General features: G+C 61.4%; 1 protein-coding gene across 2 annotated transcripts in view; it reads left to right on the forward strand.

Moving 5' to 3' along the window:
- Positions 1 to 5,561: 5,561 nt before the first annotated feature.
- The window catches only part of TPST2 (tyrosylprotein sulfotransferase 2), a 9,612-nt gene continuing 1,400 nt past the window's right edge, over positions 5,562 to 13,773 (forward strand). The window contains exons 1-5 of one of the 2 annotated variants that reach the window (XM_035340163.1): positions 5,562 to 5,711; positions 8,553 to 9,471; positions 10,798 to 10,996; positions 12,240 to 12,290; positions 13,345 to 13,393. In XM_035340163.1, the coding sequence (XP_035196054.1) occupies positions 8,636 to 9,471; positions 10,798 to 10,996; positions 12,240 to 12,290; positions 13,345 to 13,374 (1,116 nt within the window). In that variant the 5' untranslated portion in view covers positions 5,562 to 5,711; positions 8,553 to 8,635 and the 3' untranslated portion in view covers positions 13,375 to 13,393. Of the gene's footprint in view, positions 5,712 to 6,888; positions 6,938 to 8,552; positions 9,472 to 10,797; positions 10,997 to 12,239; positions 12,291 to 13,344; positions 13,394 to 13,773 lie in introns of those variants that run through there. The other variant, XM_035340164.1, reaches the window with a different exon arrangement.

A 13,773-nucleotide genomic window follows, 5' to 3' on the forward strand; every position in this document is an offset into this window, starting at 1 on the left:
GAAATGAACGGCCCCGGGGCTGGGGGATGCCGACCCCTGCTGCCCCACGGGAGGCCGGGGGCGGGTCCCGGTGGGCGCTGCTGATGCAGGGGCTCAGGCGCTGCCTGGACACGGAGGGTCTGCTCCGGAGCACAGAGCTCCCTCCCCTCCTGCAGGTTGCTCTGGGAGCTCTGTGTGTGTCTGTTGTCAGTGGGAGCAGCGGCTGGGTGCTGCCCGCAGCCCCGTGCGCACCCCAGAGCATCAGAGCACCTGCCCGAGGGCTCGGCCGCCTGAGCAAACCCCCAGGCCCTGGAGTTTTACGGCTCGTCAGCACAGACGCAGTGCCAGCGCCATGCCCTGGGCCCGCCGCGCTGCCCGGTGCTGCGTCCTGGGGAGAGCCAGGCCTGGGCATCGCTGCTGCCCCCGCGGTGCTGGATGTGTGCCTCTGTCCCGTCCCTCCCTGCTGCTCCAGCCGATCCCTGCGGGCAGGGCGGGTGGGTGCTGTGCCGCGGGGAGAGCACCGGGGTGGTGGGGAGCTAGCGATGCCCCAGCGCGCACCCAGGGACAGCTCGGGGCTGAGCACGGCGGTGGGAGCTGCCGCGGGGTCTCGGTGCAGTTGCTGTGTGCCCCCCAGAAGGGCGCAGGGCTGGTGCTGCAGCTGCCTGCAGCTCTCCAAACCCCGTTAGTGGTCCCTGCTGCCATCTGAAGCAGCTCATCCCAAGGGCCGCTGGCATTACAGATGTGCTGAGGCTGTGGGGGTGTGTGGGATCGCAGGAGCTCTGCGAAGTGCGGGGCCTGTCAGCAGCATTTCTGGAGAAAGGAGGCAAACCCCCAGCAGGTGGTTCTGCTTGGCACTGCGCTCCTGTCTTGTGACGAATCTGTGATGCTTTTAGGAAGCCTCAGCCCCCTTCCTGCCTTAGGAGAGCTCGCTGTGCTTCCCACCTCACAGCCCTGCACGCGCAGGGCCTGCGGGAGCAGCTTTGCAGCCCTGTGCCCACGCGCTTCATTTCCCTCGGGCTGTGGCACTGCCGGTGCGGTGCAGCCCAGCCGCGGGGCACCCACCTCAGCCTTCCCACCCGGCCCCAGGAGCTCCGGCAGCAGCAGCCAGCTGCTCAATGGGCAGCCTTGGGGCTGGGGAAGGGCTGCTGCTCCCCCGGAGCTCCCAGCGCCCGGGTGCTTGCCGTGCAGCAGCCGCCAGCCCTTCGCTTTGGTCCTGGGGGCTGCATCCATGCGCTGCTGCAGCCGCACAGGGCACGCGCTGGGTTTTGTCCTGCACGGCTCTGGCATGGGTGGCGCTGCCCCGGCTGCAGGTGCTGCCGTAGCACGCTGAGGACCCCCCGAGCCCATCGCTGTGGTTCGGTTCATTTGCACGTGGAAGTGGCAGCCGAGGTCCCAGGTGTCAGAGCCCCGAGGCTGCGGGTGGGGTGGTTTGTCCTGCAGGGCAGGCACGCCAAGCACGGGGCAGCCATCTCCGACGGGCCCCTTTCCATCCATCCGCGGTGCCACCAGACGAGCTCCTCCTGGGCCGTGGCTTGGGAGGAAATAATTGTCCGGGCTCTGGGCGCTGCACGAGCTGCCGGGTGGCACCGGGGCACTGCGCCTGTCCGAGGGGAGCTGCGCACCCACGCGGGGCTGGGGTCAGGGCCAGGCTGCAGCCGATGCCCCCTGCCCGCGCCTTCCTCCTCCGGTGCTGGGGATGGCTGGTGTTGCTTCATAGGGAAATAAAATATTTTGATTTTGTTTCTTAAGCAAATTTGAGGTTTTGGGGTTTCTCTTGTAGAAACAACCTTCACTGTGCAGATCCCCATCTTTGTGCGTGCAGGAATGGAGCTCGTTAGGGCTGACGGTTTGGCAGGGGGACTTGGAAAATATTTTCTTGAAGATGCTCGGTGTTTTTTCTAGCAGTTCCTTTGATTCCTTTTTCTCCCCGTTGCATGGCAGGCTCTGACCACCCACACTTGTGGGGAATGTCTAGTTCAGTTCTGGGAGTGCGGAGCCAGTTTTGCGGTGGGGCTGGTGCCTTAACGTGCACACCCTTGCCCTCGACAGGACGCTCCCCTCGCCGGTCCCTCTGCAGCTCGCTGCAGGAAAGCCTGCGGCGCTCTCGGTTTCACTTGTACAGCCCGTCAGGACGCAGCCTGGGAGGAGTAAGTGCCTGCAGGCAAACTGCGCTGCCCCGGGCCCTGCTCCTGCTCGTCTCGGCGGCTCCAGGGGCGAGAGTGGGCGAGAAGCAGGAGCAGCGGAGGTGCCGTCTGTGAGCTCTCAGTGCCAGTCCTCTGGGGTGCCTGCGGGGCCTTGGCTTTGTCCTCCGAGGGAGTAACTGCAGTGTAATTACCGTCGCGGGCAAGGAGGAGCTGTGAATTGGAGCTGTGAATTGATTAAACGTCAGAACCGTCCCTCTGCAGCTCAGGGCTGCCGGCCTGGTTTCGTGCACCGCGGATGCTCCCCGGTGAGGGCCGACTGCTGCGCTTTGCCCGGTGGCCACGTCCGTCAGCGTGCCGGGGGTCCTGGAGGGGCTCCTGCTGGTGTGTGGTGCTGAGCAGGAGAGCTTTCCTTGCTGTGATCATCTCTGAAGCAGCGAGTGTTGTGAAATGAGATGTGGTAAGAGCCACTTCCCCATCGCTGGCCAGAAATCTGCTGTCTCCAGGACAGCCGAGGGCAGCCCCAGGCACGCCAAGGGGCGCTGGGGCCGTTGTGGGGCCGTGGCCGTGCTGCTGTCGATCCGGTGGGCCTGGGTCCTCCCCAAGCCCTGCTCCCGGCCCTGCTGCCCTCCTCGTTCAGAGGAGCGCCTTGGGAGCAGCGGGCCCTGGCGGTGGGCAGGCTGCTCTCCGGTCCCCATGGCCACCGCAGCACGTTTGGGGCCTTTTTCCTTCCTTTTCCCCAAGGGGCTGGGATGGTGGCAGAGTGGGGCGGTGGAGCTGTGCCTGCGGTGGGCTCAGCCCCGAGCCTGGCTGCTGGGGGCTTCAGTGCCTGAATGCAGCCACTGGGCTGAGCACAGAGGCAAACGAGCGCCTTCATCGGGATGGCAGGGGCCGGTGTCCTTGCTGGGGGTTTGGCCGGCACATCGATGTTGGTGCTGTTAATTGAAAGGAACCTGGGTGGGACCTGCAGGGAGTGCTGGAGCTCCGTCCTCGCGCTGCTCTCACTGCTGTGCCCCGGGTGGTGGTGCTGCAAATGCGAGCCACGGTGCTCTTTGTTCTATTTGGGGATTTTCAAAGGGACCCATAACCCCAAAGCGGTCTAAAATCCATGTATTTTTAGTGGGGTTGGCTTCTGGTAGATGCTCCTGGCTCTGTGGCCTTCTGCACATCCCGAACCTTAGTAAGCAAAAACGCTCTGCTCTGGGTGTTGCTGCTCTCGTCACGTGCTGGCTTGAAAGCACTTTTTTTTCTTTTTCTTTTTTCTTTTTTTTTTCTTTTTGTTTTGAGCACTGTCGGTGCCCTTCAGCAGCACGATTTCATGGGCCCCTCTCCCGCCGCCTGGCCCCGCTGTGCCGTGGGCGCTGCCACGCGTTGGCTTGGCCCGGGGTGCAGCAGCCGAGGTCGCCTCCCGGCAGGCCGAGTGTGTTCCTGCACTGCACACAGCGTGTGAATTAATTGAAGGCTATCCACTAACTAAGTTTTGCTGATTTGCACAGATGCCAGTTTGACACATTAGGGTGTTTTTGCTGACCACAGCGGCTGTTCCAGCACGAGGATGATCGCAGTTCCTCATCCCTTATTAAGCACCAAGGATTTGAGCTCAGTTTTTCCATGCCCCACCTATGGCTTCTGGGGAAGCTGCAAAGAACAGCAACCGTTTCTGGGAATGACTGAAAACAAAATGCATTTTTTGGTCGTGTTACGCTTCTTATAGGAACCGTTTTGTCTATAACACGTCACTGCTTTGAAAGATGCACCCGCCACATCGCTTCGCTGCCCATCGTCTGCGCTTGGAACGTGGCCGGCCCCCGGCGAGCCGGTGTGGGGCTGCCTGCCCTGCTCCAGCGCTGCTTGGTGGCGGCCGCGTGAGCTCCGCCTGCCTGCGTGCGGCGACTTCATCGTGCGTCGGTGCCGAGCTGTCCCCTGACATGGCACAGCCCTGTGGCACGGGGCCTGGAGGTGGGCAGCGCGGGCGGGCTGTGCCTTTTGCGTTGCAGCGAGCAGGCAGCGGCACGGGGCTGCGGCGTGGCGCCTTCCCTGCCGGCTGTGCCTTCAGCACCACCAGCGGCTGCCGTCGCACCCCGCTGCCAGCGTGGCCCTCGGAGCTGCGTGCCCCTGCCTGCTGCAGGACCCCTCCAGCGCTCGCCCCCTTCTCAGGGGGGTGCAGGGGTGCTGTTGGGGCGCTGCGGCTGCACGGCGGCACGCTGCACGGCCCCGCTGTGTGGCGGGAGGCGCAGGAAGGAAGTCTGCAAGCGTGTGTGTGCGAGGGCAAGAGCCGGAGGGGTTTCCGGAGCGGGGCGGCTGTTAAACCGCTGCCGCTGGGTGCACCAAACAGCTCGTGCTGCTGCAGAGCTCGCGGTGCTCCGGGGGCGCATCCGGGCACGCGGCTGCTGCCGCGCAGCCCTGCAGCCTCGTTCAGACCTGGAATCCCGTGGTCGGTGGAGGGAGGCCCTGTGGGGAAGGAGGGCGATGCATGTGCTGCGGATGAGCTCTGTCCCATTGCGACGTCCCTGCCGGGTGGAGTTTCCCTCTTGTTCCTAATTAGTGCTAAGGCAGAGGGGCCGGTGACGTTCAAAGGCAGCTGGGCAGGAGAGGAGGAGACTCGGGGGTAGCTGGAATAACAATCAGTGTCTGCACTTCAGATGTTCTCACAAACATCCTCCAGGGCTGGGACAGCGTCGCACGGAGGGGAGCTGAGTGCAGGAGGGCTGCAGGGCTGTGCCGTGCTCCGGGGCCCACAGACGGGCACGGGCAGCGTCGTGTCCTTGGGGGTGCCCAGGACCACACGCAGTGGGTTTGGTCCTGCAGCCACCAGCAGCTGGAGCTGCGTCGGGCAGCCGGGAGTGGCACGCAGCGCTGGGGCTGGCTCTCAGCCTTGAACCATCACTGGGGAGGATCTCTGCTTCGTGCAGCTCCATGGCATTCTGGTCCTGAGCTTTGCACCCCCGTGGCCTTGCTGGGAGCTTCGAGCTTCAGGGCCCGGATGCAAGGTGTCCTCTGGGCTCCCTTTGCTGCTGCTTCAGGAGCTCTGACAGTATTCTGGCTTTTGTCTGGTTCCAGCATTTGTAACAAAGCGGGCGGTGAGCGAGTCTGAAGCTGCTTCCTCTGGGACAGGCTGTGCTGCTCCGGCCACTTGTGTGCAGTGGAACCGTGCCACGTCTGGGCGGCTGGCCCCTGCTTTAGACATTGCAGCTGCTTCTGCTCCTCTGGGGCTTCTCCCTTCCAGGGCACTTGGCTTCCTGCGGACAGCAGCCACCGTCCTGCCGCCCCCTCTTCTCCCTCTGCTGTCCCAGAGCTGCCAGCACCAAAACGCAGCTGGAGGAGGGCTGCCAAGCTGCCCGCACCCCGGCCCTGCTCTGGGTGGCGGGCAGAGGTGTCCCCAGGCCGCCTCTCCCGGGGCTTGGAGGGAGCTTTTGGGCAGGAGGAGGCAGTGCCAAGGAGGAAGGGCAGTGCTTGTAACCACGCTCGTACCTGTGATCAGCAAACACATCGACCCTGTGCTTTTTCTTCCCCATTAGGTACTTCTGCGGCCACCTGGGGGTGTATCGGCGTGAGGCCCGGCTAGCAGCAAGATGAACGCACGGGGAGGAGGTGAGCCTGCATGGAGAGCTCTTGCCAGAGCGCTCGATTCCCCTGTGGTCCCAGCAGTGGACTGATGAATATTTCATACGTCTGCCCACACCTTCGCTGATGCTCCGTTAATATTTCATTGCTTTCAGTAGCTTACGAGGAACGCTTTAAGCCTTATTGCTACGGATGTCTCAGCAGCATGCAAAATATGGAAGGCGCTTTGCCTACGGGGCCGCCGGTGTCCTTGTTGGTCACCGCTGTACTGTCACTTCCCCACCAGCCCGCTTCTTCCCTCCCGCTCGGCTTCCTGCAGAGCCTTGCGCTGCCTGCAGCTGGTCACAGCCGTGTCCTGCCCCGCTGTCCCTGCTGTCCCCACTGTCCCTGCAGCGCTGTGCGGGAGGGGAGGCCGGGAGCCCCCTGCCTCCCGCGGGAGGGGAGGGCTCAGGGGCAGGTAGGTACCTGGAGGCCCAGAGGTGTCTGATCAGCCGGCCGTGCTGCCTGCTTGTGCCAGGGTGTTTTATGCCAGGGTGTGTGCTGTGCCGGGAGCTATCCGACCCTGCTTTCTCATGCCCCACACACTGGGGGAAATTCTTACCGGAGGGTTACGCTCAGCAATCAAAAATAAGCTGGGGTTGTTGGCAGTCGCCCGGCAGAACGCTGCTGAGCGCTCTCCGCTGTTGGTTCTGCCAGCCCAGGTGTGGGGTGAGCCTGGCCGAGACGGTCAGCGTGGTATTTGCTGACGGGGGCAGCGGTGTGCTGCAGCGGGGGGGCTCCAACTCACAGCAGGAATGGAGGAGCTGTGTCCCTGCCTGCGGCCGTCAGCCCCCGCGTTTCAGCGTTTTCCCCTGCCCACGGCAGCCCAGTGCTCGCCCCACTGTGGGGTGGGCTCTGGGGGGCTGCGTGCCCCCTTGGGGAGCCAGAAGCAGGCAGGTCGAGCCCCCACGCGGGTTCCCTGGAGCCGAGGATGGTGCGGGCGGGCACGCTGCCAGCCTCCCCTCTGCACAGCAAGATGAGAGAATGCCTTTGTGCCAGGGAGCATCGTGGTGGGAAACGCTCCCTGAGAGGCATTATTGCAAGGAACAGAGTACTTCTGTGCTCCCAGCCTCCTCGTACACTGCTGATCCCCCCTGCTAATTAGCCTGTCCTGGTCTGCACAGCCCTAATTATTCCAGTTGGCCTTAAGTACCGAGTGCTCCGACTGCAACGCATTGCAATGGGTCTTGTGGCCTTTAGCAATTATTTTTAGGGTGAACGTTTGAATTCATTTACATGACTGAAGCAGATCGAGACAGCAGGGCGGAGGAGGCAGGGCTCGTCTGTTCATGGCTCTGACCAAACGCCAGGGAGCTGTTTGTTGTTCCCTGCCACTTGTGGTCTGAGCAAACGTACCCGCGTCTGGCCTTTTGGCTCTTACAGAGCGTGGAGTGCATCTGGCACTGCTGACCCGTGGTACGCTAACAGTCAGCCCAGGCAGCGGCACGGCCACGCGGATGGTCCCAGCGGTGGTGTTACCGTGCTGCCGGGGGGGGAAGGAGCCCACCTGGCCGGGCAGACGGGCGCTGCCTCGCTGGGTCTGGCCCTGGTGCCGGGCAAGGCTGCAGGTAGGTGGGAGCAGCAGGGTGCAGCGGGCAGGGATGGATGGGGTGAGAGGTTGCGGGGCAGGCGCCGTGCCACCAGGACAGGCGCTGTGCCACCAGGCGCCGTGCCATGGGGACAGGCGCCGTGCCACCGGGCTGTGCCGGGCAGGCTCTGCTGGCTGCCCCCCGCTCCGTGCTGCCCGCTGCTAACTGCGTGCTTTCAGGAGGAGCGGAGAGGGGAGGCCGCCTTTCCCAGGCACTTCTTTTGCTTGTCAGCGAGCTGAAGCACGTGGACACCCCCGTTCCTTCCCCTCGCCTCAGCTCCCGCCCAGGACCTGCAACCACAAAGAACTCAAAATCCCTGCGTGACCCCAGAGGATTGCAAAACCTGCGCTCACAGAGGGAGGGAGAAGGAGGCGGGCGTGGGACGGTGCCAGCTCTCCTGGGAGCCACCGCGGGCAGCGGCGCGGGGACGGGCAGCCTGCTGCCGGAGCGTCCCGCGGAGCAGGCACCTGACCTGGGACCACGGGAGGGCTCCAGGGACTTTAGTGTGAGGTCAGTCTGGGGTGCAGGTGCTGAACACACACTGCACGGTGCTGTTACTGACGTGTTACCCTCAAAATTGGGTTAATTTCTCATTTCTTTCTAATGGGTAATTGCTTCTTCTGAGTCAGGCGCTTCGAATTTGCATGAGATGCTTTTGGTTTTCTCTTTACTTCAGCCTTCTCCCTCCCCTATGGCAGCACATGTAAAACTGAAGACATTGTGGGAAGGAAACAGGTGGCTGGCGGGAGCGAGGGAAGGTGGTGCGCTGGGTGCAGGGGGGTGGGAGCATCGGGTTTGTCTGGGATGGAGCAGGCTCTTTCAAGGTGTCTTACCCCGTCGGTGGAAGTGAAGCCAGAGATTTTTCTCCTAACCTCCTGCACACTCGATCCAAAGGAGTAACTGGATGAAGGCAGAGCCGGTCGGTGCCTTACGGAAACAGTTCTGTAAGAGCCGACTGGGTGAGTGGTGGTCCCTCCTCTCCAAAACGTCCGTGGAGCTTTGCTCCAGCCACAGACCTGAGACTGGGTACAGCAACAGTCGAGAGGAATCTCTTTGGGCGTGCTCTCAGACACGCTTTCATTACGTGCTGGGGAGAAGACACCTCGCCCGCGAAGTGCTGATAGAGCTGATGAAAGCCTGGGGGTGGTGCGGGCGTCCCGAGGAGCCAGGCTGGGCGCGGAGGTGCCGCTGCGGCCGGGCGCTGGCCCCGCTCACCGCAGGCGCTGTCTTTCTCTTGCAGGTGCCCGCTGGGTTGGACGCTCGCTAGCTGAAAGCTGAAGCGTGGTCACCTGTTGGTCTCCAGCCCATGCAGAGCACAGCAGGATGCGGGTGACCATGAGGCGGGTGCTGCTGGCGGTGGGCTCGGTGGTCGCCCTGATGGTGACTCTGCACCTTGGCCAGCAGGTCCTGGAGTGCCAGCAGGTCCTGAACAAGAGGAGGCACCGGCTGATGAGGCCGGAGCACGAGGAGCTGGTCATGATGGACTCCAACCACGTCGAGTACCGCTACAGCAAGGAGATGCCCCTGATATTCATCGGCGGCGTCCCCCGGAGCGGCACGACGCTGATGAGGGCCATGCTGGATGCCCACCCCGAGGTGCGCTGCGGGGAGGAGACCCGCATCATCCCCCGCGTGCTGGCGATGCGGCAGGCCTGGTCCAAGTCGGGCCGGGAGAAGATGCGCCTGGACGAGGCGGGGGTGACGGACCAGGTCTTGGACGCTGCCATGCAGGCCTTTATACTGGAGGTGATCGCCAAGCACGGCGAGCCGGCCAGGTATTTGTGTAACAAGGACCCCTTCACGTTGAAGTCCTCCGTCTACCTGTCCAGGCTGTTCCCCAACTCCAAGTTCCTCCTGATGGTTCGAGACGGCCGGGCTTCGGTGCACTCCATGATCACGCGGAAAGTGACGATCGCGGGCTTTGACCTCAACAGCTACCGGGACTGCCTGACCAAGTGGAACAAAGCAATCGAGGTGATGTACTCCCAGTGCCTGGAGATCGGGCGGTCCCGCTGCCTGCCCGTCTACTACGAGCAGCTGGTGCTGCACCCCGAGCAGTCCATGCATGCCATCATGAAGTTCCTGGACATCTCCTGGAGCGACGCCGTGCTGCACCACGAGGAGCTGATCGGGAAGCCCGGCGGAGTGTCCCTTTCCAAGTGAGTGTCTCGGCTTCTCGAGGAGTATTTCCTTACACAAAGCCAGTCAGGGTTAAAACTGGGGGGGGCAAAGTTCAGTTGCCCATGACCGTGTGCGCTTTATAGGGGTAGAAGCTGCAGCATGTGCAGTTTTACTGCCGCAGGTTTGTGTTTCTGAGTGAAGGACTTGATGGCAGCAGTCTGTTGCACCCCAGGGAGCAGCCTGCCAGGCGAGGGTTTTAGGAGCGGGTGGCTTTTATTCAACTTCCTTGACAGTGCAAAAATGACATTGATCTTTATTCAAAAAGAAGTGCTTGCTCACAAACATGAGCTCTTGAACCTGTCTTTTCTCCACCCATCCTCAAGTCTTCCTGCCGTGATTGCAGTTTTGCTGCTGATGAATCACGTTGTGGTGCAGTAATTCTGTCGGTGCTGGTGTTGCAGAACAAAACGAATGCTCTCTCCCATGGAGACACACCCAGGTCCCTCCTCGCTGGCTCTCCATCTCCGGGCTCGAGGAGGTGCCTGCCTTGCCCACCTTCTTGGGTCTTTAAACGCTCTTTCTTTCCTCGGGGAAGCTTAAGCCTGCCTTAGCAAGATGTAAGGGCTGTCGATGGGAACCACCGGTATTCTGTGTGTCAATTCCTCTCCCGCATCAGCCCGATGCACCAGGGCAGTGCTGCGGGGAGCTGCAGCGGGGCACGCGGCCGCTCCTCCCCTCGGGGAGGATGGGGGGCACACGGCTGGTGCCGATGGGGCTGTGGCACCGCGTGTGCCTCATCGCCTGGGTGGCAGTCCCGAGGCTCACGGGCTGCAGCCGCTGTGCACGTTCACCCGTTTCAGCACACGGCATTGCCTCGCGGGGCTGGGTGTGGTTTCGCTGGGCTGGGCGTCCTCCCCACGCAGGGAGGGGAGCACTGCAGCACAGCAGGGCTCGGTGGCTGGCTGTGCTTGTCAGAGCTGGTCCTGCTGGGTGTAGTGGCCGGGTTCAATTGCAGGGCGAGTGGCGCGGGTGGAGCCACGGTGCTCGTGGGGCTTGGCCGAAGCAGCAGCTGGCGAGGAGGCAGGCAGGAGATCACACGGTGCCCGTGTGAGCGTGGTCACGCAGGGACCCAGGGCTGCAGGCACCTCGGCTGCCCCGCAGCAGCACCACTGTGCCCGTGGGGACTCTGCCTGCGCTCACAACAGAAGCAGAACAGCATTCGAGCCACACGCTTGTCCTGGGCACTGAAAGCAAAATGTCCAGGTGGCAGCTGGCCCAGCTGAAGGCTTCTGTCAGCCCAGCGTGTCTGTGAAACCCCAACAGATTTAGTGCCTTGCTTTTAGTTTTTCCTCATTTCCTTCCAGGATAGAAAGATCAACGGACCAGGTCATCAAGCCGGTGAACATGGAGGCGTTATCGAAATGGATCGGGCACATCCCGGGGGACGTGCTGCAGGACATGGCCCACATAGCCCCCATGCTCGCCAGGCTGGGCTACGACCCGTACGCCAACCCGCCCCACTACGGCCAGCCGGACCCGCTGGTTGTCAACAACACGCACAGAGTGAGTGTCACCGCCTGGAGTGCGGCCAGGCACTGACGGGAAGGGGCGGTGGCGTTGGCCTGCAGGGCTCTGCACCCCCACAGCCGCCTGCAGCTGCACAGGCTCCTGAAGAGAGTCAAAAAAGAGCGGAGCCGCCAAGCTCTGCTCCTTGTGGGAACCCGGGCGATCGCTGTGCAGTTACACCACGATTTGCAGAGTTATGTGCGGTACACGGAGCCTGGCGTGGCTCGCAGCGGCTGTGCTCCCTGTGATTTTGTGGGGTTCGTTTTTCTGTTGTGGCAGATGCTGACCTGTCCCTCCCTGATCCAGCCGCGGGGGTTAGTGGTGTACGCCGGCGCTGTCTGGACGGGGGGGGTTGGCACTAGACACTCCAGTCTGTCCCCCGAGAAAGCTGGGGCTGTGCTGTGTCTGCGTGGAGCTCGCCAGCCGCTCCCGCAGTCCCACGAGGAAAGAGACTGGAGGTTCATAAGGGGTTTGGGCAAAACCAGTTTTGTTTTTTTAAAAAAAAAACATTTACTCACGCCTCAGGACCAGAGCAGGGAAGAAGAAGCTGCCAAGCCGTAGACAGCAGTTACTAGAGAGGGAACTTCTCACGCTATGGGGTGGACCGGTCCTACCCAGACTGGGGTTAGATTCTGCAGCCCCCAGCCCTGTGTGCAGTCCCCGTGACAGTGCCCTTGGATGAGGTGTCCCTTGTCACACCGACGGGAACGGGGGGTGCCTCTTCCCTGCTGGCAGGCAGGAGAGCAGCAGCACAAACCTGGCAGCCCAGAAGAGCTTCGCTGGAGCCGGTCTGTGCTCTGAGTGCGCTGGGCTCTTCCAGTTCCTCCTTGCTCTGTGCTTGCTGAGCTGTTGGGGGACACAGATGGTTTGGGTGAACATCTGCACTGGGCAGAGCTGGGCACTGCAGGTCACTGACTTGGGCCTTTTGGTACTTCTTGGGATGGATTTGGAGAGCTGTCACAATGGCAAAGATGAAACCCCCTCCCAAGGCCGGGGGCGATCAAGATGAGCTGCTTGTGCCAGTTCCCTGCCATAGCAGGGTGCCTTTCCCTGCCTGTAGTCCCTCAGGAGCAAGCCTCCTGCTGTTGCCCCAGTACACCAGCAGCACCGGGTGGAACAATGCTCCCGAGGTTTCTGCTGGCTCAGGAGTACCAGGCCGTACCCTACACTTTGCAGGGTGGACTTGATGTTCGTACAGTCACTGTCCCAGAAGTGGTCAGTCATTTTTTCTTTTCCCTAGGTTTTAAAAGGGGAATATAAAACGCCAGCCAACTTGAAGGGGCACCTGCAGGTACGTCCCGCGTCACATCGGAGCACTTTGCCCTGTGTGGGTAGCCCTGGGTGCCTGGTCCCTTGCTCCCTCTTTCAGGTATTCGCAGGCTGGGCAGCCCAGCTGGGGAAGCGCTCCCAGGGCTGCTCTGCTGTTCCTGTCCTTCCTGCTGTGTGCTGCTGCACCCTCCACGCTTTTGACATCCTGTCTTGGTCGCAAGAAATCCTGGGGGCATTCTTTGCTGCCCAGAGCCTGCTCCTTCACCTGTCAGCTCTTTCTGTTCTGCTTGTGGGTTATTGCCACAGAGCTCTGCGTTCGCTCCTCAAACTTGAGTTCTTCATTCTCTCACTTTAAGACACTTCCACCTGGCTTCTGTTCTGAAACTCTCAGTTTTATTGTCCTGGGTCTTGCCACGTTTAGGGAAGGATTGCTGATCTGATTTCAGGATACAGATAGGTCTTCTGGTTCCTGTACCTGTGTGATTGCATTCGGTGTCAAACACACGCTGCGTGGCTCCCTCCCGGTAGAGCCGTGTTTGAGAGCAGCTGATGACCGTCTTTCACAATGCAGAGCTGTCCAACAGCCATCACACAGAAAGACTTCAAAATAAAATAGATTTCTTGACTCTCCAGAAAGCGCTGCCTGCCTGCACAGGAGGTGGAGTAGAAGGGTTGTTACACAAAGGTTTAGAGCAAAGGTGCCCGTTTGACCTGTTCAGCGTGGGGACTCCTGCAGCAAGCAGCAGGGCTGATCTGCATTGCCGCTGCCACGTGCCAACGTGCACAGCCAAACCCCGCAGTGAGGCAACGGCGCTGCTGGGGGAGCAAGCACGCACGCGTGTCGTGAGGTGACACTTGCAGTTCCTGAGTGGCCACCCCACGTAGCTCACGGTGCACGTACAGGAGGGAAGTGAGAGGCTGCAGGCCCGTGGCGGGGTCTCATGGCTGCGGGTTCTGTGCTGTGGCACCGTTCTGTCCCGGCCGTCTCCCCTTCCTGACACAGGGAGCGCGATGGGAATGCTTTGAATTGCAGGTGGTGACTAAAAACTGATCCTTCTGTTTCTTGGTTGTTCTAGGTGATGCAGAACACATCATCTTCTCACTAATGAAATTAATGACTTCCAGGTAAGACCTCGTAGTTTAATTTGGGACTCTGCAAGTCGCCTGCAGCGCTCCAGGGTTGGCATTTTGCTTGTATCATTTCTTGAGCGCGTGGATTAGCCAGGCTGCTCCAGGCACACTCACCATGCCAATGATCTCTCACAGCTGCATTAAGTTCTCAGAGCAATACTGTTACGTGAGGTTGTGATAAATGACTGAGCCTCTAATAGGATTCCAATTAAAGTTATCAAGTTGTTAGAGGAATAAAGGCAAGCAAACAGCGCTGGGTGCGCCGGGAGCCTCTGCTCCAAGACGCACACCCCCCAGGTCCCACTCCGGGCTTTTATTCATTGCTGGGCGGGTCTTCCTTCCAGCATGCCTCCTTCTTCTTCTGGAATCTTCTT

Source organism: Oxyura jamaicensis, chromosome 15 (assembly GCF_011077185.1).
Source record: "Oxyura jamaicensis isolate SHBP4307 breed ruddy duck chromosome 15, BPBGC_Ojam_1.0, whole genome shotgun sequence".
Lineage (NCBI taxonomy): Eukaryota > Metazoa > Chordata > Aves > Anseriformes > Anatidae > Oxyura > Oxyura jamaicensis.